This window comes from Rhipicephalus sanguineus, chromosome 11 (assembly GCF_013339695.2).
Source record: "Rhipicephalus sanguineus isolate Rsan-2018 chromosome 11, BIME_Rsan_1.4, whole genome shotgun sequence".
NCBI lineage: Eukaryota > Metazoa > Arthropoda > Arachnida > Ixodida > Ixodidae > Rhipicephalus > Rhipicephalus sanguineus.
In genome coordinates, this window is record NC_051186.1 from 18,087,745 (window position 1) to 18,115,090 (window position 27,346).

The following is a 27,346-nucleotide window of genomic DNA, read 5'->3' on the forward strand; positions in this document are numbered from 1 at the left end:
ACCGACAAATACGCTGAAGAAACAGCCAATGTGGCGGCTTTAATGCTACCAAACATAAATGTTTTGTAGTAAAACGTGCCCACTGGGGGAATGCGTACTCTGTATTCTGTGGGGTATTTCTCATTACGAGTACGTCTGTCCTCTGATCCGTGTTTACGTCATTGTTTCCGACCAATGAGCAGGTGCGAGAGATGCTCGCAGTATATGAAAAATGGAAAGAGTGGAGTTTCTGCATTAAATTTACAAGAGATGGGATATTCTTGTTATGCTAAATGAAATAAGCACAAAATAACATGAATGCTTATCGTCTGTTATTCAACCGCGTAATCTACCTTTCCTTCCTTCTTGCTTTCTGAGCGCGGTAGGTTTGCATGGTGCCCATTGACTGAACACAACGCGCGACATGTCATATCACAACAAAATGCCGTAAACTGAGGCAGCTTGCAACAGTACCACTAGAGAACCGCATTAACATACTGCAACCCTCAAATAACTTGGTGACGATGACAGCAATGTTTTCTGCACCGTGCTTGATGTTCTGTCCCAGAATAACACTGAAATGCGTGGGTCAAGGAACATATTGTCGACTCAGCAGAGCATATCGCAAGAATAAAACAGTGACAGCGCACATATGGTAGCATGCCCAGCGTTGTAGTTTATTGTCAAAAAATGTGTGGCTTACAAACGTGTATAATACACAGTCCAGAATTCCACGACAACTCGTTGTGTCTGTAGTAAGTTCCAAGTGAAAGTCATCATGACCGAATCAAACGGAAATGGTCGACGTTTCGGAACACGCAAGGGTTTCGAGCACCATATGGACTTTTTCGACTTCATTAGTGACTGCAACATCAGTGCCCCATGACGAAGGCAGAACATTTTCACACAGTGTCCTTGCCGTACACGTGAACGTCTACACAGTAAAACTCACCAAACGTGGTTCTAATGGCACAGCGAGTTGATGACTTAGCTTGACCTTGGAATAAATAACCTGCAAGGATACCGAGTTCCGTGCAGTGATGTTCCATCAAGCGGGTTCATGAGATTTTGCAATTTCGAGGATGTTCGGTCGAGATAATAAATGAAGCGTCCTGTGGTCGCGCAATTTGGCGCTGGAAAATTCCTCTATGATGGCATGTACACGAAGGCGCCCCTCGTTCTACACAAACACTATTATGTGCGATTTTATAACCGCTTGCATATTCTTGTTGTGCTTCATGGTATCACAACACCAAGTAGAACATGAACGCAATAGGAACAAAGAAATGATTGCTGCTTATATTTCAACAGCTTCAATAAATAAATATGTAGTCTGATTGGTTGTAAGCTTCATATTGTTAGGGGGAGAATTGTTACGGGTAGATTGTTTTCCGAGCGTACTCCGACGTGTAACTAATTAGTCCGGTAGGCGGGAGTGTGTCGAAAGGTACCGCTGGCTTCTCTCCATTTTTCTGTTGGTCGACCGTGACTCTGCGCTACCTTTCGACACACTCCTGCCGACCGGACTAATTTACGCATCGGAGTACGCTATCGGGAAGCAATAACGACGGCCCAAGAGGTGCGCCAAGCTGCTTGACGACGACTAGCGGACTCGCAGGACAGTCAGAGCTGTGTATATGACTCCCGTCATCGTGATGTCCACTACGCGCCCGGTAATCTGGTTCTTCTTTGGTCCCCTTCGCGCTGCGTTGGACTTTCGGAGTAGTTACTTTCACGCTATTCCAGCCTTACCGCATCTTACGCCAAGTGACCGACGTCACCTACGAAATCGCCCCCTAGCGACCCCACTGTCGTTCACCCTCGCACTGTTATGCGTCTCAAGCCATATCACAGTACTGCCTTCTAATTAGCACCAGATCGGTGCTTCAGTCCGCCGGGAAATAATGTAGCGGGATGAAGAGGACGCTGAAAAGAAGACGACGTCGACAGACGCGGCGAGCTGGGCGCCATCTTGTTAGCCACTGAACTTATTATGTGTATAGTGTGAATATATTTCCCCCTAACAATATTACGAGTCTATGTAAGTGTGTAAGTGGCACAACACTTTCCTATCAGCAAGAGCCGAACTCAAGAACTCTGGTGTTTATGAAGCTTGTCCTAAATTTTCACTTGTAGCTTTAGTATTATTATTGCTTTAAATCACTAAGCAACTGATGTATTTTTGCTTCGTTATCTTTCGTATTCCTAAGCGTTTTACAAAAGATATCACCCTGTCGCCCTGTTCTTCTCCTTCAAGAATATTTATGTGAATTTGGAGGGCAAAACAATCAAACTATGGTATCGATTTAGCATAGTGATGGGTATAGTGATGAACAAGCCTTTGTGACACATTGCCACACTCAAACAGTGGGTATCCACCAACCATACGGTGGCCTGTCAGCGTCTCGAAAAGCTGAGTTTACGGGTTGTCCTGGATAATCATGTCTGCTGCTTTTTCTGCGATCATATAGACTGCTGCATTAAGATTTGCCGACACTATGTAGGGCATGACAGACGCATCCACCACCCTCAGCCCCGTCACGCCTCCACGCACCCTGCGAGAAACACGTGAGCACAAACATGAGACACACAAGACCGACAAAGGAAGTGTCAGCGTGGGCTAGCTGGCTGACCGGTTTGACCGGATCAACAGCACAAGCGTAATAGGAGGAACAGAGAGGAAATCGCTTGTGCGGTCGTCTTCTATCCTTTGATTTTTGCCCAAGCAACTATTTCGTTATCATTGTAGCACAAATCACGACGTCACAGTTATGCAGGATGGTGTAATGATGCGAATCAGTTGTACGCTTACTGAAGGCTTAAGTAACATTTATTCAAATTACATATTTCTTTAAATATTTGTAAGTGGACAAGTACAAGGAATCAGTATTAAGAAAATTTATGCGTGCTTTCGTTTAACAGGTAAAGAAGTCAGAACAAACAGTTTATAAACTGAATGCTGAACAGTGACCATGAATGGTAACCAACCAGCAGAATTCATCGTTTCTCTTAAATATTGAAGTGCGTCACGGGACTGCAGTCATCAATGATACAACAATACGCACTGAGATTGTGCAGCGGAAATAAACGGAAACAAGGAGGAACGTCATTTCCGCTGTCCATATCACTTGTATGTTCCTTTCCGTCTCCGTTTACTTGCGCTGCTAGAACTTAGTATTCAAGTATAGTATAAACTAGACAATGACCCAATTCTTTTAAACCGATTGAGATGGCCAGATAAAAATAGCGATGATTCCAGCTTGCAAGCTTTAAAACTACGAGCATTATTATTACGTAATTTTGGCCAGTAAATGCATCTTTCAATTCTGACCCAATCGTCGACCGAAAAGATGATCCTGAAAACTTGACTTACGTCCAATGAAATGCATAGGGCCATCGTTCTCAATGTTTTCATTCAGAAAATGAAAATTGGATTTTTCTTCTAATAAGCTATTCAGAAATTTGTTACTTTCATATCACACCTTGGTCATTACAATTTGGACACAAAAAACGTTTTCATGAATATGGCCAGTGCGCTTATAAGAAAGGTATAAAAAATATATATAACAGTAGGCAAGCATACATGCATTTCATAATAAAAAGGTGCACATAAAACCTTATAGTTTCAGGCTTACAGCGAGGGCTAGAAATTGTGCAGCAGAATGAGCATCATTTAGTTATTGTTTTTTATACATTAACAATGACTTTATTGCCTTTCTCAAGGTTTTCTTATTTGTTTTTGTCATTGTGACAGTAGAAAAGTGCAGCGGTTCATCGAAAACGGGAACTAACGAACGGATATGAACAGGGCGGGAACTGACGTTTCTACGTTTTATTTCTATGTTTCTTTCTTCCAGTTTTTTACACTTTGCTACCTATACGAACACATCCAAATTCGCTGGTTCAAGTAAAACCTCCACTGATCATTTTCTTGCTTATCAGGCTGTCCGTTTCGGGGTTGTGGTCGCGGAACTCACAGAATATATCCTACTTATGGCCACAATATCGGATTTTCTTTGATGCGGCTGCCTACTTCGCATGCGTGCTTGGTATGTTAGGGCTGTAACAACGACGCGAACATTGAAACTAAAGCTTCTAAAGCAACAACTTTGTTGAGGTCCGTATGAGTGAGCCAGAAAAATAATTTTCATTCTTTTTCTGACTGCTCTTAGCTATGTTTTTTGTAACACTGTTTTACAAGCACGTTGTTATTGTAAATATTTTTGCCATTAATGTGTCAATTTTGTTTTTGTAATTTGTTCTGTCATGCCCCCCTTGCTCAATGCTCCTCATGAAGCCTGTAAGGTACTTTGAAATAAATGAACGAATAAGTCAGCTGACCATGAATGCTTGCGGGCTTAGTAGTTATTGAACCATAATAATAGATTACTCTTTGAGGTGTTTAATATACGGAAATTTTCTACATGCTTTTTTTTTGTATTTGCCTTCTTAGTTATGCTTTGCTTAGAATGCACATACGACATCTTACATACTGATTAATTTTTTTTACTTGTTTGGTGCCTACTCTCGCGATTGTCCTGCTTTTGGAAGAAGTGTGCAAAAACAATTAAATATATAAATATCAGGAAGGCAGCCACAGAGGTGTCGTACGTCAAAACAAAAACGTTGCTACAAAACTTTCCCGTGATGTCTAGCCAACATTTGATCAAATGCACGTATTTTGCAGCGATTTGTATTCATCAATGAAAGGAAAAACAAACCAAAGTAACAGAGGCAACTTGTAATAACCAGTCAGGCTTTTTCGCTTACCCTGGCGCACGGCTCTTGAATCCATTTTTCAAAGGATTCAAGCACATATCCACGCTCATCGCCGCAATTATTTCGAGCTCAGACTATAATTTAGTAACGCTACACGGCGAGAAATTATATTTCATCGCCCTACTCTTGTCACCCGCCTCGAAGCCATCAAGAATCTGTGATACTGAAGTATTGATCTTAGTACTATATGATACTCGACCATTCTCTGAGAAGACATCCAGTATTCAACGAGACAGCAATGGAATGTGAAACGTACTGAGCGGAATTTTGTTAGGTTCCATCCAGACATGGCCGGATAAAACCAATGCCGTTTAAGTTCAGGATTCTCAGCATTATATCAGAGCCAGATTTAACAGTAGGCTGACATAGAAAGGATGCTTTAGATCTGATCGAACATTACTGCGAGTAGGCGCGCGTACTCACCTCAGCCGGGGATCGACGACAGCCCTGCGATCTGAACCCATCGGATTGGTGCAACATTGGTGCCATCCGGTATGCGACAGGTGCCTGGCCACGCATTTCAGGTAATCCCTGCTCCACGTTGTGTAGTGTTTGCACGGCGGAAAAGGAATTCCCCAAAGCTTTGTGCCAATATCGGCAAAGGGTTTTGTACTTAAGATTCTAATGCACTGGAGCATCGCTGCAATTGATAAAACGGACCACATTTTAGGGCACGCTTTGAATACAAAGACATTATCGTTGACACGTCGCAAATTATGTAGTTTTGTTTGTTGAATTGAGGCAGATCTAGAAGTTCACAATGTGCTGAACTGGAGGATCACGTAATGTACATCTAGTTTTTTTGTTTTTGTTTTTCGTTTTAACCCTTTCAGACGCCACTCATGGACAACTGTCTGTGAATGCGTCAAATCGATACATCGTTATTTCAAGGCACTGGATATTCACTTACAACAAATATAATGTCGTAATTCGTTAATTTATGTGTGTTACAGTAATTAATTCTGATTCAATTTTCAATAAATATTTATTTAGTGTGAAGTCATTCATGCTCCGTTGTTGCATTAATAGAATGAAATATTACGCCATAATTATACAGCAAATTCGTTTTCGAGTATGTCCATTTGGAACAAGGAAAAATTATGCTTTTGACGTGACTCGTGGAAGGGGCACATCGAACGAGTCGTCGAACAGTGGAGTGCATTCAGCAAACTGATCATATACAACAGCACACTGCAAAATGATGTTAAATGAAGAGAAAATTATCATGCAAGAGGCTCATTTCATCCAAAGCTCCATGTACCTTGCTCTCTTAGTGTCTAGTCGTTACAAATGGAAAAAACAAGTGGTGTACACAATTGTCACGCTATATACACAATTGAGGACGTAGCGTGTCAAAGAGTTAAAAACTTTTCTTAACAAAAACGGTGAATTATTATTTAAAACGCCCACTCAGAACAATTTGCTTTAAACAAAAAATTAGTCAGACGCTGGATCCCTTTTAATTCAAGTGAGTGAGGTCAATTTTTAGGCACGCGGCATGCTAAGTTAAGAACAAAACAACCAAGACAGCAGCGTCAATTCCGTTTCACGTTTCACCGTCTCTCTTGCTATTTAACATATACCTTGCGATATGACATGCTATCTTCACGAATGAAAGAAGAGACGTTTCGAGGGCTTGTTTCTTTCTTAATGAAAACCTTAATGAAAACCAGCAGATAATGAAGCCAAGGATCACGTGCTACGTGCCGCCATCTGGCAGAGTGTTCCACACTCGCAGCCAAGGCTAAGAGCATCGCTGACTAACACTCCCAGTGCTAAGTGGACGGGGAGACGACCGCCGCTGTAGCTCTGTTGGTAAGAGCATCGGGCGCGTTATCCGAAAGTCGCAGGTTCGGTCCCTGCCAGCGGCAAGTTGTCTTTTCGTCCACATTACTTTCTTCACATCTGTATCACAATTATTACAATACACTTAAAACAATGCAATTAACGTCCCCTATGCTATTCTTGGCTTTAATATCTGCTGGTTTGCATTGATGCTATCTTCACGGCCGCTCGATCCTATGTTGTTCCAAGGCGGTGCACTTGATATGAACGGCGGTGGAGATCAAGGCGTTGAAATGAGCTCCCAGAGAAAGATGTCATATCATTACGCACCGCATGAACCTAGCACAGCTGCCTATTCGTAAGTAGCTAAATACCCTCTTCTCCTTTTTATTTGTACTCTAAGTATAAAGTAACCCTATCTTTAAGAAACTCAGGGGTACATAATGGGCAAAAAACAGCGCGCAGACGGACGGGACGAAGAAAGGGATACCGTCCCGTCCGTCTGCGCGCTGTTTTTTGCCCATTATGTATCACCAACTAGCCCAACTTTCAGTCTTGCTCAGGGGTACGTTGCACTAAGCCGCGAAAGGCTTGAAACAGCAAAACTGGACGATTCTGAAGACAAATCTGGGTGCTTCTAGGTTGTTTTAAGGTCTTAGCTAGGTGATGCCGGTTGTTTGTAGGTTGCTTCTAGGTCGTAGATAGGCTTTAGCTCGCTGGTGCTAGATTGTTGCTACGTCGATTCTCAGCGCAGAGAAGTTCGAGTTAACACAGACACGACAAGTATGTCCAAACTCCAGAGAACCTCGCGTTGAAACCAAGCGTTCGCTCCTCTCATAGATCTACGGGCTGTTTGCTATTGTAGCTAGGCAGAACTTGGCAAAATCAGTGGTGAGTAGTGGGATTTACTACATTTCTGTGGCACATACCCGTTTATGACGATGATAGTTTTCGCGTAGGGCGCACGGCACACACCCGCAGGCCGCACAAATTACGGCTAGCTAAAAGAGCTTGGCTGTTAAGACCAATTTTTTTAAATGTCCCACTTTTAATCACCCGATTCTTGGCGAATTCCCAAAAGGGAGGTGCGAGCCAACAGTTTAATGGATTACATCGGCAAAAATCGCACGCCTTCTGACGTTCACACCATTTAAACATACTATAATGGGCTCTGTTCACAAGTGTCAACAAACTGTGTTACAGTCGCAAAAGGAGGACGTTCAAAAGTGCGGCCTGGCGTTTTCATTTTGTTGTTTGGCATGCCATGCCCTCACGATCGCGCTGCGAGCTACCGGTGACACCAGGAATTATCGGCTACACTTCTCACCCTTCGAAGGGCAATAATGAGGAGCGAACAATTCCGTGCTTAATTTTTATCGCATGGACATGGCCAAGTAATGCCCGAAATAAAACATTCGGATTAGTATGAGCCGAATACGGATGTTAAAAGGCGATATGGGGCAAATCCAGCATTTTCTCTTGAATACCGGCTAGTCTAATTTCCCGAAATTTTAACTTCAGTGCAGGTTCGATGCGCTGCGATGACATGAAGGCACTGACAAAAATTATTACAGCAGGCTTGAGCATATTGTCCGTAGCAAGCAATCGCTTTTTTGCTCAATTCGTCAATTGTCTCGCTTTTCCTTCCTTTTAAAAGCAAAGTTGGCGTTTATAAAAGAAACTACTTAAGTGGTTTTATGCCACAGCTCCGGGAACTTGACTCGTCTATGTAAAATTGCAAATTTTTCGCACCCTTTCTACCAGACAATTTTAGTTTCAATCTTAGTTTAGTGCAGAGGAATCATATAATACAGTACGCAAAAGTGCCTTGCGAGCGCAATCTATGCAAAACATTGCTACTCTTCGATCCTCAAAGAAAAGCAAATGTCAATGCATTACGCATTAACGTACGCGCACTTATGTCCTAATGCTTTTTTTCTTGATGTGATCGCTTCCACATACTTGCATTGCATTAACTCTGTAAAGCTGCATTCTTATTTAATCTTACAGAGCTTTACACGTTTAAATGCGACACTTGGCTTTAATCATTGTTGGTATTTGTTGCTATAGTTACACTGTAGACGATTTTTTTGTTCTCTTCTAACTCGAAGTCCTCCAGTCATGTGCACTCTACCTTCACTAAATACGATAGGTCTAATGGCCCTACGGTGCCTCTAAATGAATGAATGAATGAATGAATGATGAATGAATGAATGAATGTGAATTGCAAGCAAAACAAGAATTCTGCGACAGTCGCCATGCGAACGAAGTTACGACAAGCATTCTAACAAAATTTCACGACACATAGCAGGCAGCTTTAGGTTGGGAGGAAATAAGTATAAATTAGAAGCACACAGCCTAACAGGCAGAACAAGAATGTTCGCAAGAAAATATGCCAAAAAGGTTTATTCAACAGTCCCATAATAGAAAGCTTCATTTTAGTATAATATTACGTTCTGTTTGTTTATTTATATTCTAACGTACATTTTATTCCATAAGGACCTTACTCCAAAAAGCAAAAAAATCATGAATTTACTGCTTACAATCTCAAATTAGGATTAAAATTTTTCTGCCTCAGCAATATCGGAATGATGTAGTGTGTTTAAAAGGCTCGGTGTCTACATACGGTGAATATTTCCGATGCAGTGCGGGTCATTCTGCGTGCTTCAAAATAAGAACAGCGACATGACAGCACACGCAAGTGGCTATGATTTGCTAAGGTACTCAAATAATGACATAAATACAAGCGCACTCTTATAGTTGAGGCGAAAGCGTCCATCTTCTGCAATGTGTACTTGATCTGGTGGACTGACAGCATTAAACAGCCAATACAATTATAATACAATTATCATATTTAACCTTTTGGTGTTCCTTAAGCAATCGTTATTTGAATAATTCATGATTTTATGTTTACATATGTAGGTGCTCCTTTATTTTTCCTCACAAATATTTTATAGCCGACCCATGGTGTGAAAACCGATCACGTCTGGGAAGTTCTGTGCAAGCTTCACAACACAAAAGAGCTCATTTTAGGGGCGAAGCTCCTTAAAGCGGCACCCGTTCGTCCCTCGTAGTTGTAGTCGTAGTGCGTAACCAGTCGTAACGCTAGTACCACTTCGTGGCCTCCATGGTGGTGCCGGTGGGAGATTTATCCTCTGCGTTGTTGAACAATAAAAATTCGCAGTGTGCGCGTTAACTAAAAGCCGAATTCTTCTGTCTCTCATTCCCCATTAGCAGCCATTGGCATGTTCCAGTAGGAAACGTTAGTAGAAGTAGAAGTGTAAGTGTTAGCTAAAAGCCGACTTCTTCTGTCTCTCATTCCCATTAGCAGCCATTGTTTACCTCCAAGGTAGTGCCTGGTGAGATTTCTCCTGTGCGTGATTAAACAATAAAAATTTTGTTCAAAACGCCGTTGATTGATGAAATAAACCAACGAAAGACGCCAGATGTTTTCTAAAAGCAAAACGAAAAGACGCGCCAAATGTTTCTAAAGCAAAACGAAAAGACGCCAGCTGCTTAACGAAAGACGCCACATGTTTTCTAAAGCAATGGTTTTCTAAACAATGAAAATTCACAGCGTACATGTAAAATTAAAGTGAGCTGCAAGTCGTCATAACTCATCGAACCTTTAGTATAAACGCGCCCGATCTCACGTCGGTGATGATGTACCGGGCAGAATTCACGGAAGATTCACGGTTTACCGATGTAACCTCCGCAGCTTCGCCCACTCATCATCATTCACTCCGTGGATATGCTGTGATTTTTTTTAAACATTAGATAGTGCCACAGTTACTGAATTCTTCTAAGATACTCTGCAGTTCACTTAAATTTTATATTCATGGCCTATTTTAGCATAGCTAGAAGCCAACGCCAGAAGTTTCAGTGATATGGTTTTAATTCTACAGACTATGGTATTCATAATGCTGCACCCATCAATGCCCAAGAAGCACAATTCCCGAGTCTTCAATGAGTCGCACAATCTACGGTAAGGTGACAGACGAAACTTTTTTTTTAAATAGCAGGCGAAAACACTCACCATCGGCAGCGATTTCGATGTCTGCTGGGTGCGAGTAGTAGCGGGGATTGAGTATTGGGGCATCGCGGTAGTTCTTGCTGCGCAGCTTGATGACGCCTCGGCTCTTGAGACGATTAAGCAGAGGAGCCAGTTGAAAAGAGTTGCGTCCACGGTACGGTTTGTAGAACGAGTTATATATCTGAGAAGATAAAACAAAATGCTCAAGCATGCAGCAGTGCAAACATACATACCGAAAACGGTCAGCCACGAACGAGCTCAATGCAACAAATAGGTTATAAGCTGCCGCTATTTTCTAGCCGTAATGAGCACGGATACGAACGAGCTACATTCGCGCAAGAACACAATTTCCCATACATCTTGAAGTCAGTCATGATCTCGATCATTAGTTTTGAGGCCATGGCTGTCTTTTAAGGCAGTAGCTAAGGAGACGACCCGAGTCGCAGAAAATGCGGTGTCATCGGCGTCAGCAGCTTCGTCGGTGAACGAAGGATCACGATGGATGCAAATAATAAAATGGAGGATCCGACCCAAAATCTTACCCAGGAATTCTGCGTGGCAGTCAAGTGTTCTACAGCCAAGCCATGCCAGTCTTTCTGTATATCCCTCATGGTGTTTATTAGAATATCTATCAGGGGAAAGAAAAAGTCGGGCGTAGCCTGCACTAGTGCCGCAAGGCTAAAGGCACACCGAAGCTGATCGGTTCCCAGCAGGTCCTGGCCATACGGGGTGACGCCAAGTGATGCTTAGTCACACGACGGAATGCCAAGTGATGCCAAGTTCCACTCGAGTCCAGCACAATCGCCTCTCGTCGTTTCGGCCGTACTACGTCGTGGACTACTTTAAACGAATCGAGTCCAGCAGTCTCGCTTGGCAGCGCGCCGCGATTCCCGGTAGGCGGCTTCCTCATCGGCAGTGCGAACATTCTTCGGTCTCCCCATGTCGGCGTCTGGCGCCGCGCGCCGTCGCCACGTGCCGGCTTTATACAGAACGAAGGAGTGCATGCGCAGTTGTCCATGACGTCATGTCTGGCGCGTCCGAGCGGTTGCGTGCAGCGTCCAGGCAGGCGGGCTGGTGGCGGAGCAGTGTATGGGCTAGCGAAGCAGGCGCACAGCTGTGCAACCGGTTGCTAGGTGACGCGCGGTGACGTCGTCGCGGCGCGGAGATATTTGTTCGCATTGGACAGATTACAGCCAGCTTCAACAGCTCCGCTGATAAAAATTTAATCAATATAGATGACGCAGAGCAACAATCACATAGCGACAATAAGCCTACAAGCACTGCTAAGGAAACACTCGACGGCCAACATAAAATACACACTATCAGGAAGACTTCTTCCTCTCGCTTTTTACGCAAAGGTGACAAGGCCGAGAACCTCACCAAGACGGGGTACCAATCCGGTACAAAGTCGAGTTCATCCTAAATTTCCTTGAAGTAAAAAAATAACGAAAGAAGGAAATTTTTTTCAACTGGCTCGTTTCTTTGTTAGACACAAACAAATGAATCCAACAGGCAATCAGGCCAGAGAAACCTCATGAATTGCTTTCTTTAACCCTAGTGCAGTAATAGTGACGCAAATTTCAATGAAGAACAGTTGTCGAAAACCATCCTTTCCATCGGCGAAATCCGAACCCAGAACCTTCGAATTGTGCCTCCGATTCTCTAGCAACTGAGATAAGACGGAAGGTGCTTCCCCATTCTCTTCGCTGGGTGTTTCTGTATGTGCAATCTCTGGGAGTGTTAGCCAGCGCCACTCGTAGCCAAGGCGGCGAGTGTGGAGCACTCATCTTTGCCAGAGAGCGTCAAGTGGAACGTGTTCTTTCCACGAAGCAGGCATCTAACCAATAACGCGTCGCATGATAACCTATGTGATTAAGTTTTCCGGGGCAGATTGTCGCTATTAATAAAAGAAAGAAGGGGAATTTTTCGAGCGGCTTCTTTTCTTGTTACGACACAAAAAAATGAATACAGCAGACAATATGGCCAGGAAAATGAAAGGGTTCATTAATTGTTGTCATTAACTGTAGTATAGGAATAATGATGTAAATTGAAATGAATAAAGCGGAGGAAAAATTACCCTGCGAAACATCCACAGAAGTGGACGGGGAAGCGTCTTCCGTTGTAGTTCAAATGGTGCAGCATCGGAGACGTAACTGGAAGGTTGTGGGTTCGGATTCCACCGAGAGAAAGTGTGATTTTTTGTCCACTTTAATTTATTTCATTCAACAGAGTACTCAGGCAGCAGGCAAGTCGAGGCGATCTCTCGGGATCTAAAAGCATTCGGCTGCTACGTCTAGTGTTGATGCACGTCTTTAACTTTAGCTAGCACACACGGAACATATTGCACAGAAGTTCCCGCTTATGACGTTCACTAAATCCCGAACCGCAGCACACTACGTGTCTTGTTTAACAATGTTATTTTAAGTGATTTAGCATAGACTCTCCCGTAGCTCTTCTAGCACCGCGTGACAAAATTAACATAACTCAAAGCAGCTTAAAGAAACAAACACTTACGTCTTGGCGGAGTCCTAAGTCGAGCAAGAAACGCTCTGCCTCGATGTTGGCCGCGGACACGCTGTTCAATACGACCTCCACATCCGGATAATCGTAGGGGGCAAACGACGTGTTCACAAACGCAACGGCCTCCATAGCGGCAGGTAGTGACAGAGCCCCTGCGTTTTACAATGTACGTAAGCCAGGTTCAAAATAGCGAAACGATCGAACACATACTATGAGTCTGAACACGTGCATATTCAAGTACAGCGCGTGATGGACGAGCTCCCCCCTAGCGATGCGTAAAGCTTTCCCCCCTTGTCGCAGGTATACGTGTTATAAGTCTAGTCATCGCCTCGTAATTAATTGAATAATCGGAAGCATATATTATGTTTCATCGTGGCCTTTCGATCACAACAACTGCGCCTCTTATTCGATTAATATAGGTGGCACAGTAGTAATTGTATGCATTCGAGGACGATAAGACAGAAACTGCCATAAAAGAAGGATACGGTGAATACCACTCTACTCTACGTATAGCAATGAAGGAAGCCTTTACTAAATTTCACATCAAATCATTCAAAAAGTAATAAAAGAGGGCATTGCCTTTTTCTTGCATTCGTTCTCCGTTGCAAAAATCTTGTCAGGGTGGGCTACTAATAAGCTTTCATAAACAATTTGTAAGACTAACACAAACGAAGACGCCATCGCACAAACCCGCCAAAAGATGCGCAAACATTTGAAGACAAATGAAATCCAGGCTGGGGCTGACGAATGGACCACCACAACAACAAATTACGCGGTCATACCATACACTCACAGAGTGCTAACGGAGTGAAAAACGTTGCCAAACGATACGGTGCTGGCGTGGTATTTTCGTATCAACATAAGCTTGCTGCTATGTGCGCAAAAGTGCAGAAAATCATTGATGAAGAAACCAAAGGTATTGAAATTGTTCCTCTCAACTTTGGTAAAAACCATACTTTCCACTATACAGATTGCAAGGAGGCCATTGTTTATCAGATTTCAGTATCATGCGCGAAAATTTACATAGGTCAGAGGGGGAGGTGTGTGAATGTTAGTCTTAGCAAACACGAACGTTCATTGTCAGAGACAAAGCCGTTTTCTCTTGTCGCCCATTGTCAGGAATGCGGCTGCGCACCCTTCTTTAGGGACATGCAGATACTTTCACACCATAAACAAGAGATAGCAAGAAAAGTTACAGAAGCATTCTACATTCGAAGGAAAGGTGATTACTGCGCCAGCTTGCCGTAAATTTCGCTCAGTGAATCAGGATTTGCGTATCAAAATAGCACCTGCAAAATAAGAATTCACGGTGTATATGTTTTCTTACCGGCGCATGTCACATCCTTTCTTAATTCTTCGTGATCGCCCGTCAGCGCTGCATTAACCAAAGATTGTGCTGTACTTATAACTAGCAGATAAACAAAATTTCTGAGAAGCAAAGGCGTCTCCAAAACTGGAAATGTGTCCTTTAGTCACAAAAATTGTCTTGGGTATGTAGTTTTCCTGTTGTTGATCTTCACCTTTTTTTTTAAATAGTCTTCTTGATTGTCAGCGATTTTTTTGCGCTATGTTTAGTATGTTGTAGCTTTTTTTTGTTTCGTTTAGGACGTTCGTCGCAGTCATAAGTTGGTTACCGTGCTTGGCTGCTGACCTGAAAGACGCAGGCTTGTTTCCGGCCGTGGCAGTCGCACCTTGACGGAGGCGAAATACTCGAGGCCGGTATACTGTGAGATGACAGGGCAAGTTTAAAGAGCCCCAGGGGCTTGAAATTATCCTGAGCCCTCTACTAAGGCGTCTCTCATAGCCTGAGTCGCCTTGCGACATTGAACCCCATAAACCAACTAGCCATTTCAAGTATCGATTGTTTTTTTTTCTTCTGCGATGTGTATTTCTTGGGCTTTTCATCACATTGCTCCACCCGCTAGAAATGAGCACTAACAGACAATAATGCCAAGGAAAGTATAGGGGATGTTATTAGTAGTAAATGTAAGGTAAATGTGAAGAAAGAAAAGTGGACGAAAAGATGATTTGCCGCGGGCAGGGACCGAACCTGCGACCTTCGAATAACGCGTCTGATGCTCTACCAACTGAGCTGCGGCGGAGGCCATTCCCCCCCCCCCCCCCCCCGTCCACTTTATAGGGTATATATAACGTGGGAGCGTCAGTCAGCACCGCCAGTATCCATGACGGCGAGTGAGGAACACTCTTTTTTTCTGCCTGTTAGCATCACGTAGCACGTGAACTTATTACGAGCTGGCAGCTGACCAATAATCCCTCGCATACTACCTGAAAGCATCAAGTCTGCCAGAACGAGACCCTCACTATGAATGAAGGAAAGAAGTGTTAATTTTAAGCACTCGTTTAAGGGATCTGACAACGCTCACCCCTCACTATAGGGACTCTAGAAGATAAATCTTCGGGGAACACAAGTTCTTCTCCTTCGGGTCAGATCAGAAACTGTACTTTGTAAACGATAGTAGTCAGGTGGCCTGACTTGCAACGACGACGGATTGCTCTGTGCCGCTGTCATTCCGCTTCATACTGGCAGAATTTTTATGTAGGTGCCAAATTATAAGTACCTTCTTGAGCGTCACCTCTGAGCATACCTTTAGGGTTCTCGAGATGACGCTCTTCGATGGATATACGGTCCGAGTCATAGGACCTTCCTGGACTTCATGGAGGAAACACAGTCGCACAACTTTGCGTAATGTGTATTGATGTCATAGGTCAAACTAACGCGATAAAAAAAATTCGTTGTCGTGGCAAACGATCTTTTTTACTGCTTCCCCTCTGAGACTTCTTTGTCTCGTGCTGCCATATCACGACCATAATTACATTACATGGCACGATCGGACACAAGGTTATCTTACAAAGATTCTACTGTTGCAGCGGTGGACTCAAATATCTATTGTGATCTCACCTGCTTTTGTTTTAGCGTACTCTGTGACTACATCCATATTTTGCGGATGTAGTCCAGCATCAACGTCGGTGGTGGCAGCCATACCACCCATGAACATGTGGTCCTGAAGATTCTCGCCCACAGGAAGGTCCGCGACCACTGGAATCTGCAGTTCAATGTATTACGACTGTCGATGTGAGATAAACATGGCGTACAGTTACAGCATGCTTGTGTAAGGATCCACTTGCTTCCAAAAAGGACGCTAATATACAGCATGAAAATGGCTAGGAAATACACTACAGGTTACAACAAACAGTATGAAATTATGCTTACAGGTCTAGATTGAATTAGCATAGTTACAGCCGTCCATTAAGCAGTGAAATCTATCTGAAAGACAGCTATGACATCCTGCTATACTGGAACTGCCGGCGCTGCGGCTGGCCAACCACTACGCAATGTTATGCGCAGCCAGCGAATACCGTGTCATTTGGGCAACGCTTTGCCTATTAGCGCTTACAATATATGCAACTAACATTTTTTTATGTAGCGGAATTGAAAAGTTGTGCTTACGCCCAGCTCCTCTAGATCCCTCGCGGGTCCTACTCCTGACAGGAGCAGCAACTGTGTTGAACCGATGGTGCCGCCCGACAGAATGATTTCCCGCCGAGCTCGCACTTTTCGGTGGAGGAGGGCTCCGTGCTTCTTGAATTGGACTCCTACAGCTCGCTTGTTTTCGAAAAGGATCTATGAAATCAATTACGATTAAATAAACGCAAGTATAAATTTGCTGAGTACTACGCGTTCGTTAAAGTACGGTGCCACCCTTGAAAACGATGTTTTTTGGGGGGGAAAAAAGCGAACTTCGCTTTTTGATATTTTAAGAAACTACAGACATTCGAAATTGTGTTGCTGCAAAAATGACGTCCCTATGTGTTCCTGTTCAAGAGTTATGTTGATTTTTAGAACTACCGGTAGACCTCCATGAAACCAAGGCTGACATTTTGTGAAAACGAAACGCACATTTCAATCCATAAAACAAACTTATGCTTGTGCTCAAATACGCAGGATACATGTAGATTAGTTTGTAATGAAGTGTATTAAAGTTTAATAACATTAAACAACAGTAATCGCGACCATTTTTATTCAAATTGCGCAAATTGCCACGTGGGGGCACACGAAGTGACATCGTGTTTACGCTGCACAGACGTGTTGTTGTCGTGTTGTTGCACTATGTGAGAATTGAAACTTGGGCTAGTTGGTACTCTTGAAACTGAGCTAGTAGAGCTGTTGTACTACCATTGTGAAAGCTATTTTTTAGTCGTCAGTGTCATATATTGTTGTCTGACAGAATATAACAAGATATGGCTAAGTTTCGAATGAAACAAAGGCCGAAACACAAAGTGTGAAAAGTTGGTGTGCCTACAACCGAGTGAAAACCCTGGGCACAGCATGAGACAAGCACAGTGGAGAATTTTACAAAAACAGCATGAGCGAACTGAAGCCTGTGTATGCAGACGTCTCTCCAGACGATATGTTTTGACGAAATGTGTCTGCGCAAAAACCCAAAACGCGAATGAATGCTTCAATGGGATGCTCTGGCAGCGTGTCTCAAAAGATGTCTATGTAGGCCTGGGCACTCTTTTGTTTGGACTATAAGATTGTATATGTCAGTTCAACAATGGAAATAGTGGCACGCTGCATATCTTGAGGCAGGCTGGTGTCGGTCCTGTCTACTACATCACAGTAGCTTGGCTCAGCAGGGACCGAACTCGCTTGAATAACGGCAGCCACCAGTCAACGGGTGACGAAAAACAAGGCCGAAAAAAATCTAGTCGCTGCTAAACAATCTCACGGTCAACTCGCGGCAGCTAAGGAAGGTCTCAGCTATGAGCTTGGCAGCTTTTAGTGTCCCACAACCTTCCAATGATGTATATAACACGTCTGGAAAACATCTTTCTTGTTTTTCTCAAAACTTCATTTTCAGTTGTTTTTTGTTGCGCAAGAAGTCATACCTTTTGAATGAACCAATATTTTAACTTCCTGTGCTTCTTTATGGAAGAATAATCTGTGCAATGAACAAGGATAATTGAAAACCACGAATAACTTTTGATGTTATAAGGTTTCAAGTGAAATGCAACCACCTGAAATGATACAATTTTAGATTTCTTGGTTATATTTACTTAATATCGACGACAGCGCAAAGATTCTAGTTCATTGCACAGCCTGCATGTACAGCTACATTGCTGCCAAGCAATTTTCGTTTTATGTAATTTTGGGTACATATTTTGGGTAATTTCAGTAATTAAATATTGATTAGGCGCACTTTTTTTGCCTAACATACTTGAAGTGTCTTTTCCAACAGCCCTTCTTAAGGCAGACACAAAGCAATCAGCTGAGGATCAAAATTTAAAAAGATTTCCAAGAAGGTGGCACCATACTTAAAGAGACAATAAAAAGCATCTATTTAAAATGAAGAACGCAGGCAGATAGGTAGAGTTGGTAGGTGTCCGTGATGAATATGAAACAGCGTTACGAACATGGGGCAAAGCAGAAAGAAGTGACGCATGCGGCCCTAACCAACGGCGCCGGGTGTGTCACTTCTTCATGCTTTGTCCTCTGTTTGTAGCTCTACACCTGTCATCTCTTTCACCGTGCCTCTTAAAAATATAGCTGGTAGCGGAATGCATCTAGTATATACATCTGTTGCGCTTTTCTTTTTCTGAAATAGCCAAATCCAGAAACCGAAAGTGGACTTAATTTCACGGGAGCGTAAAGCACGCCTACCTATCTTTCACTTTTAAAATAATCGTAATCTAAATGGGGCAATTCCTTAAAACTTGAACTCAAAAGGCAGTCTTGGATTTAAAATGAGCCAAATTCTGCATCTGTTTCAATGAAACGGAGCCTGATCAATTAAACCAGCGCTGCGTCGACAATTGTGACCAAGACAACTAAATGGCCGCGTCCAACCTATTTTATTTGTGTCCTATTTGCTTTACTTTCGTGCTTTTGTTCCACAATTAGTTTTTCTTGGGCGAGTTGGCACTTACTGTAGGACATTATGCTGTAGGGCAAAACTTGAATATAAAGAGTAAGAAGCCGACTTTCTTACTTTCCGCCGTTTAGTGTTTCTTGACGAGTTTCGCGCCGCAGTATCATGTCCTCATTTCGCTCCGAGGCGGTATATTTCAAATAAAGGACAACTGAAATAGACATTTTAGGCACCGATCTGTTTCTTGAATGAGAAGGAATGATCTGAGACGGCATTGCAAAAAACGAGCTAAGAAGGAGAAGAGCTAAAGCATTTTTTCATGGCCTTCAATAGATGCCAAGAGCAAGAAAAATCACACCATCTCCCGCTAAAGGGGACCATGAGGCGATGCGTTTCGGCATGTAGATCCCCGTTTCAGAGGGGGAGTGGTGAGGGGGAAAGGGGAGAGGAAAGGAAGAGAGGGAGGGGAAAGGGTAAGAGAGAGTGGAAGTGGAGAGGTGAGTGGAGAGGGAAAGGTGGAGGGGAGAGGGGAACTGGAGAGGGTTTCCGCATGCGAGGTGATAGTGGTCACGCCGCACACCACCACCATCACCGGATTGAACTCCGCTATAAGATGCTTCACATCTAAAAACGCTGCCGACAGTTCCGAATGGTGCGCCTTTTTCCTGGAAGGACCACTCGTTCAATTCTAGTCATCGCCATTACGGCCATGCAACAAAGGGTGGCACCGACGGCAGCACAAGGATCGTGTTAATTTTGTCGCAAGATATTCGTATATCGTTCATTCCCTGCGATTTAGATTTATTTCATGGGCTAATTCAAACCGAAATGAATTGCCCCAATCCATGAGAGCCAAAACCAAATTTTGCTCCTTAATACCGACGATAGTGGGCTATATAGATTTTAGCCGCAAGATAGAATTGAGGTATATTGGTGATATGAGCCCAGTGACAAAAGATTGTTGGAGCAGGCCCGACGATAGTGTCAGTAGTAAAAAAACTGCGTTTTTCGCATCTTCAGTTAGAGTGTACTCGGCTCTTTTAGAGAAAAAGAGCCACATTTTATTTTTAATATATCCCATTGTTGTAACTCGAGCTTCCGTGAGCGGACATTGATGGCTAATCTGTAGGGCTGTGCGAATATTCGGAAATTACGAATCGAGTAGTGTTCCATTCAGCTCGGTACTCAGATATTAATAAAAATACCTAGTATTTTTCGAATAATAGGACCTCACGGAAAAACTTCAGAAGAACAAAACGTTCGAAGAGACAGGGGTTTAATGTTTTAACCACTGAATTACCAAGATGCATGCAGCCCAAGGTTTTGCGGAACTATCGACGGTATATCGATTACAGCAGGAGTCTCAAATATTTTTTTTTGTGTGTGGGGCACCCCGTGCGGGCACCAACTTTTTGAAACATAACCGCGTGAAGTAAAATCGCAATGTTTTAGAACAGGCGTCCAGATTTTAGTCATTCTGGCGATCGGTATCGATGTCTGGATCCCGACGACAAATCCCCTTCAGGACATTTGCGTATGTTCGTATGCGTGCATGCTTGTGAGGAGACGACGACGAAGTTCCGTGCGTTCGGCTGGCAGTTTCCTTCGGTGCTGAAGTTTTTAGGGGCGAAGCTCCTTAAGGCGGCACCCGTTCGTCCCTCGTCGTGGTCGTAGTAGTGAGTAACAAGTCTTACGCTTTGACCTCCAAGGTGGTGCCGGTGGGAGATTTCTCCTGTGCGTTGTTGAACAATAAAAAATTCGCAGCGTGCGCGTTAACTAAAAGCCGAATTCTTCTGTCTCTCATTCCCCATTAGCAGCCATTGGCATGTTCCAGTAGGAAACGTTAGTAGAAGTAGAAGTGTAAGTGTTAGCTAAAAGCCGACTTCTTCTGTCTCTCATTGCCATTAGCAGCCATTGTTTACCTCCAAGGTAGTGCCTGGTGAGATTTCTCCTGTGCGTGATTAAACAATAAAAATTTTGTTCAAAACGCCGTTGATTGATGAAATAAACCAACGAAAGACGCCAGATGTTTTGTAAAAGCAGAACGAAAGAACGCCAGATGTTTTTCTTAAAGTGTAGTAGTAGTAGTTGCATGTAGCCACCTCGCCCGATCGTCAACGGGCGAGGTGGACCGGCAACGGCGCGAGGACCCTGCCGTACGAGAGTTAAATCACACTAAAAGACATACTTTGCGGGCGATACACTCTAGTGAGCTTTCAACTTTTCGTCTTAATGTACATGATAAAGAAATTATTTCTACGAAAAACGCAAGGCACACCTTGAGCAATATGTTTGGTTTTGGGACGCTAAATGGAACCATGAGGCGATGCGAAGCCGGAGCACTTGCACGATCGCGTTCCGTTGGCTTTCGTTGGGCATGCTACCGACCTCGCGTCGTGGAACGCGCGTCCTGTCTTCCCTCTAGCCTTGCCTTTAATTCGCACAGGGCGAGCGGGGAATGCGGTCGCTCTTTCGCTCGGGAGCGGACTTCTTCCTTGCATTTCACCGATCACAAGTGATAATGAAGGGACCACGTAAACCAACAGTACAATAAAAGTTTGATGTTTAATATATACACGATGTTTCACACTCTTTATATTATGTACTGGGCGCATTTCACGGAAGAGTTTCACGGTTTACAGATGATTCCCTCCGTAGCTTCGCCCCACTCATCATCATTCACCCCGTGGATATGCTGTGATTTTTTTCTATTTTTTGTGCGTCATCGTGCGTCATCGTGCATCTCCAACACCCAGCACTATTTGTACTGGCTTTCAAGATTTCTGCTTTGCTGGGAGACCCTCCCTGCAAAGCTTGCTATGGAGGAGATGGTGGTGGACCCGTGTAGCGGCAGGGATAGGCCTGCGGCTGCAAGGAAGCGGCTCAGCTCTTCGGTGGCATCAGAAGCTGCCGACTCCGAGTCTGACGTTAGGTCAGATGACTCGGATGCCTTTGTACCTGCTAAGCATCGGCGGTCAAAACGGAAGTCTACGACATCCTCCTCAAGTGAAGAGACTGTCATATACAACACCATTGTGACTACGACAGTAGCGTATGTGCCAGTCGACGTCACGGTAAGCCTGAACGCTATCTCCAAACAGAAGCTTCATGACCTTTTCTTCAAACTGGCCCCTGGTCTGATTCAAGAACTTCGAGTCAACCCTAGAAAAAATATCATTGCTGTGGACACAACAGATGAGAAGACGGTGCAAACCCTGCTATGCGGTGTCAACACGCGGGCTTATATACCACAGGGCGCCAATGTAACAGCCGGAGTTATATCTGATGTTGACCTGGAACTTTCAGACGATGTCTTGAAAAGCATGATCGTTTGCACGCCACCATGCAGAATCATCAGCGCTCGAAGGCTCGGCTCTTCAAAGTGTGTGAAGATTCTTTTCGACTGTGAAAAGCTACCTAGTCATATAAAGGCCGGACTAGTGCGATACCCAGTTGGACCTTTCATACCAAGGCCCCTACAATGCCGTAAATGTCTCAAGCTTGGACATGTACAAGGCTTCTGCACAAGTGTGGTCATCTGTGCTAAATGTGGCGGAAATCACGACGCAAATTCTTGTGACAGTGCAACATCTCGGTGTCCTAACTGTAATGGTGAGCACTTGGCAACAGACAAGGAATGTCCCATGCTAAAGAAAAAACTGAAGGTCCTTAAAGAGAAAGCGAAAAAGAAGGCATCAGGAGACAAGATGCGTAGCCGTACTAGCCGTGAAGCAGCTGCAAATGGCACAACCAAGGATGTACCTGCACGTTCGAAGAATAGTACAGTCAGCTTGAATCGGAGTGACGGAGGGAGGCACAATTACTGCATTTCGGCAACATCGTGGCCGGCGCTTCCATCAAAACCGTCGGATCCAGTCAACTTCAAAGGTCGCTCCGCCGAAAACGTCAGAACCAGCTTTCGACAAGGCCCCGTCTACAACAGAAAATACTGTAAATAGGGCGCCCAAAGCGGCTTCAGTCAACGACGATGCCCAACTTATCAATCTGCTTAAGATGCTTGTTAACGTCGTCAGATCTCTGATCGCCGGTCGTCAAACACCAGCAGCATTAGCCGCAGAACAGCTTTTGGAGGCTCTCGTTCCAGTTATCGACGGCCTTCACTAAAACATGAACACTCGTCGAAAGCCCCGTCCCTATGTATTGCAGTGGAATGTCAGGTCTCTACGACCGCGCCATGCTGATTTAGTCCTTAGGCTCCTTGCAATGAACGCCCCGCCGGATGTTATAGCTCTTCAAGAAACCAACGTAAGAAAAGATGAACTCCGACTTCCAGGCTATGTAGGCGTTCACAGCAACGCTCGATGCATGGCGCCGGCATGTGGGTCTTTCCAGTGCACGGACACCACACATCCACGAAATGCTTCAAAAGCGTCATTGTACATACGAGCTGACCTACATTTCTCAGTTATTGACGCAAGTGACATATGCGATGCCGATTTTGAGTGCGCAGCTGCTGCTGTGAGTCTCAGGGACACAATTACGACTGTGGCAAGCATATATTTTCGACCGACACGATCTTCGGACATCACGTTACTGGAGTGTCTAGTATCCCGGTGTGGCCCGTCATTTCTGCTATGTGGAGACTTTAATGCTCACCATCCTCGTTGGTGTTCTCGCCCACAAGACAATCGTGGAGTGGAAATCAATGAGCTTATTGTTAAACATGACCTGCAGATACTTAATGACGGCTCATCCACATTTGTCGGCAGAGGAAAGCAACAATCCACCATTGACCTTGCCATATCAACGAGAGATGTATGCCTTACCTGGTCACGTGAAGCTGACCCATGGGGCTCAGATCATCTGCCGATTTGGTTGGTTCCCGAACATTCTCCTAGCCGCCAGAGTGCTGCCTACAGTGTGATAAATTGGGACAAGTTCCGTCGGCTGATTGCAGGAGCACCGTCACACGACAACTTGTTCCAACTCGTGAGGGAGTGTCTACAACAAGCTACGGTACGACGACTGCGACCAAACCGATACTGCGATAAACCGACGACTGCGATAAACCAAACCCCGATTTGAAGCTCTTGAGGCTACGTGCTTGTCGACGACGCGCTTACAGGAGGGCGCAGCGTTCCAAAAGGAGTTCTGATTGGACGCTATATAACCACTTAGATGCAGCCATACGGCGGCACACAAAACAACTTCGTCGAAGGAGCTGGGCCGCATTTTGTAGCTCATTACATACGGCGAACGGTTTTGGAAGTGTATGGCGCATATTGAAGGCCCTCCGAACTCCCGAGGTCTGCAAAAATCCAACGGCAGCCTTGTGCATAACGACTGGACGGTCTCCGCAAATTCTTGCGGAAGAACTTGCCGATCTTTTCGCCTCTCCTATGTCAAGAGACAACGCAAGCGGCGACCTGAATTCGTTGACAAGTGATAGTTCGATGACAATTTTCTGTGGTCCCCCCTGTGAGATGGATCAAGCAGACTTTACTCTCGACGAGCTGCGCCATGCGCTCAGCCTTTCATATCGTCGCACTGCTCCAGGCGAAGATGGTGTTACGTACCAAGCCTTGCGAAACATCGATGAAGCCTTTCATCAGGGTATCCTAGACGAATACAACAAAGTGTGGAGAACGTCTCTGATTCCTACTGAGTGGAAATCATCTGTGGTGAAGCCACTTTTAAAGCCTGGGCGCCCTGCACAACATTTGAAGTCATACCGGCCAATATCGCTAACTTCTAACGTTATGAAGTTGATGGAACGAATGGTACTGTTTCGTCTGGACGACAGATTACAGGAGCTCTCTTTCTTCCCTGATGTCATGAGTGGATTTCGTCGTCACCGTTCAGCCCTCGACAGCATCGCAGATCTTGTATCATCACTGGAATCTGCTCGAGCAAGCAGGCACTCTGCGTACGTTCTATTTCTTGACATACAGCAAGCGTTTGACTCGGTACTACATAGGGCGATTATTTGCGCACTTATGACTGCGGGAATTTCAGGTCGTCTGCTACATTTTGTGCGTGATTTTCTATCGGAGCGCAGGATGAAAGTACGCGTCGGAGAAGCAACGAGTCAATCTCGCACTGTTAATTGTGGCGTCCCGCAAGGCAGCGTCTTGTCGCCGCTTCTCTTTAACAGTGTGCTAGCTGGACTTCCAAGCCGATTACCGCAAGAATGTGACTTTCCACTAGGCATAGCGATTTATGCCGATGATATCGCACTATGGGTAAGCGGTCCGTCACACCATGGTCCCCGTCTTCGTGGAATATTGCAGAGAGCTCTGGATGCAACTTCAGAATACTTGGTGGAAGTTGGCCTGCACATTTCACCTGCGAAATCAGCCGCCATTGCTTACCACCCTAGGCAACGCGCTCGTCGAAGCATGAGCAGGCTACACTTTCAAGACACACCGATACAATGGGTACAGCAACACCGCTACCTGGGCGTAATCATCGATGATCGTCTTTCTTGGCGCCCTGCTGTTGCCTCTGTGCGGCGCAAATCGCTGTCCCTGTTCAAGTATGTGGCCGCCTTGACTGCTAGGGGCGATGGTATTGACCAGACGACAGCGCTACAGGTGTACCAATCATCTGTACTCTCTTGCGTGGTGTATGCCTTGCCAGTCTTGAATGTTGCGCCTGGTTTAATGTCTCAACTGGAACGGGATCATCGTGTTGCCCTCCGAGTCATACTTGGCTTACCTCGAGAGGCCCAATCTATTCCATTACTCACTGAAGCACACCAGTTGCCCCTAAGGCTACAAGCTGACCAGAGAGCGTTACATCATATCGAGCGCATGCACCGCGCCCCAAATGGCAAAGCACTCGTTAATAGGCTGATTCGGCGCCCGCTCTCTCGCATGGGGAAAATAGCGGCTTTGTTTACTGGCATTACTGGCAATTCGGACAAAACCACCTCTGTGACATCATCGAAAGGGCACAGTCAATGCATCTTCCCATTCACCTGTCAATTCCAGGAATACGCAAAAAGTGTGACCAACCTGTTTCGGCACTATTCCAATTAGCCCAGTCACACTTATTTGAAGAATTTGGAGATTACGTTAAAGTATTTACGGACGCATCTGTACGCAGCGATGGCCTCGGCGCTTCTGCAGCTTTCTTTTGTCCTTCGACAGACATCAGACGAGTGTTTAAATACATCACCCGTCATCATCAGTGACTGCGGAACTCGCAGCGATTGATGTCGCCCTTAAAGGGGTCATGAAGCACCCCTTGGGCTGATTGAAAAAACACATCCTGCGGAAAGCTGACACGGCTATGAACTGCTCTGCCAAATATTACAGTCGTGCGCGCCCGCGTAATGGCCACAAGCGGAGCGCGAAGTTGCCGTTTCCCCAGGCACCCTCTTTTCAAACAGAGGCCGGTTCTCACTCTCGTCGGTGGGCGGGGCGTCTGTCCGCTGTACGTCGCAAGAGACATAGCATGCTTATTGGCCGATAGCCGACGTAAATCGAGAGCGGCGTTCGGATCAGATGCGCTTCTTGCCGCGGGGTGCCGCCATAGCCGCACTCGCGCAAGCGAATCACAGCGGGAGAGCGATCGCGTTTCATGACGCGCGCTGGCGTAACTTCTTTCCCCTATGCCATCCCTCCCTGTCTAGCTTCCAGTGCGCTCGCCGGCACGAGAAAAGAGAGAAAGCGCTGGGAGCGTGCGCCAAACCCCCGTAACTCCGCTGATTCTTGACGGATTCGAGAAAGTTTTGCGGCAATCGATTCGGGAGGCAGTACACTCCGATACTGAGGCCATTAGATCATTACTTGAAAAAGTGGTTCATGACCCCTTTAAGTACGTGCAAGAAGGACTGCCTACATCGAAAGTCGTCATCCTTACAGACTCTCGTGGTGCCCTTAGCAGACTCACCGGAAAAGAGGCCGACAGCCCTATTCTATGCAGTATCGTAGAATCAGCCCACAAAATTCTCTCACGCGGGATGTCCCTAGCTGCCCAGTGGATACCTTCACACGTGGGCATTGCTGGAAATGAAGAGGCTGATCGCCTCGCTTCATCTTGTAATCATGATGACTGTGACTGCCCGGAAATTTCGTCTATGATGGACAACGCTCGTCTGCTTATACGCCGCCACCTCCTAAAGCAGCACCCAGACCAGCGTGTCGCGAACGGATCGTTTCCTCCCCGTGTTCGTGGTCGTGGCTTGCCTCGTCGTTCCAGAGCACTGTTATATAAACTAAGAGTCGGTTCAGTATTGGTGCGCGAACGCTTATTCCGTCAAGGACGTGTGAACAGTCCGTTGTGTGCAGCTTGTGGCTCATGTGAAACACTTGAGCATCTTATAATACACTGTCCCGCGTTTGCTACGCAGCGGGCTTTGCTGATTAAGGAATATAAATTCCTCGGACTTAAA

The 27,346-nt window shown here is 45.0% G+C and overlaps 1 protein-coding gene across 1 annotated transcript in view; it reads right to left on the reverse strand.

The window, feature by feature from the left end:
• Positions 1–635: 635 nt before the first annotated feature.
• The window catches only part of LOC119374897 (4-pyridoxate dehydrogenase), a 55,951-nt gene continuing 29,240 nt past the window's right edge, over positions 636–27,346 (reverse strand). Inside the window, exons 6-11 of the mRNA XM_037645101.2 lie at positions 16,566–16,739; positions 16,017–16,161; positions 13,091–13,248; positions 10,580–10,757; positions 5,182–5,398; positions 636–2,534 (exon numbers count right to left, since the gene is read on the reverse strand). Coding sequence (XP_037501029.1) covers positions 2,399–2,534; positions 5,182–5,398; positions 10,580–10,757; positions 13,091–13,248; positions 16,017–16,161; positions 16,566–16,739 — 1,008 coding nt within the window. The 3' untranslated portion in view covers positions 636–2,398. The remainder of the gene's footprint in view (positions 2,535–5,181; positions 5,399–10,579; positions 10,758–13,090; positions 13,249–16,016; positions 16,162–16,565; positions 16,740–27,346) is intronic.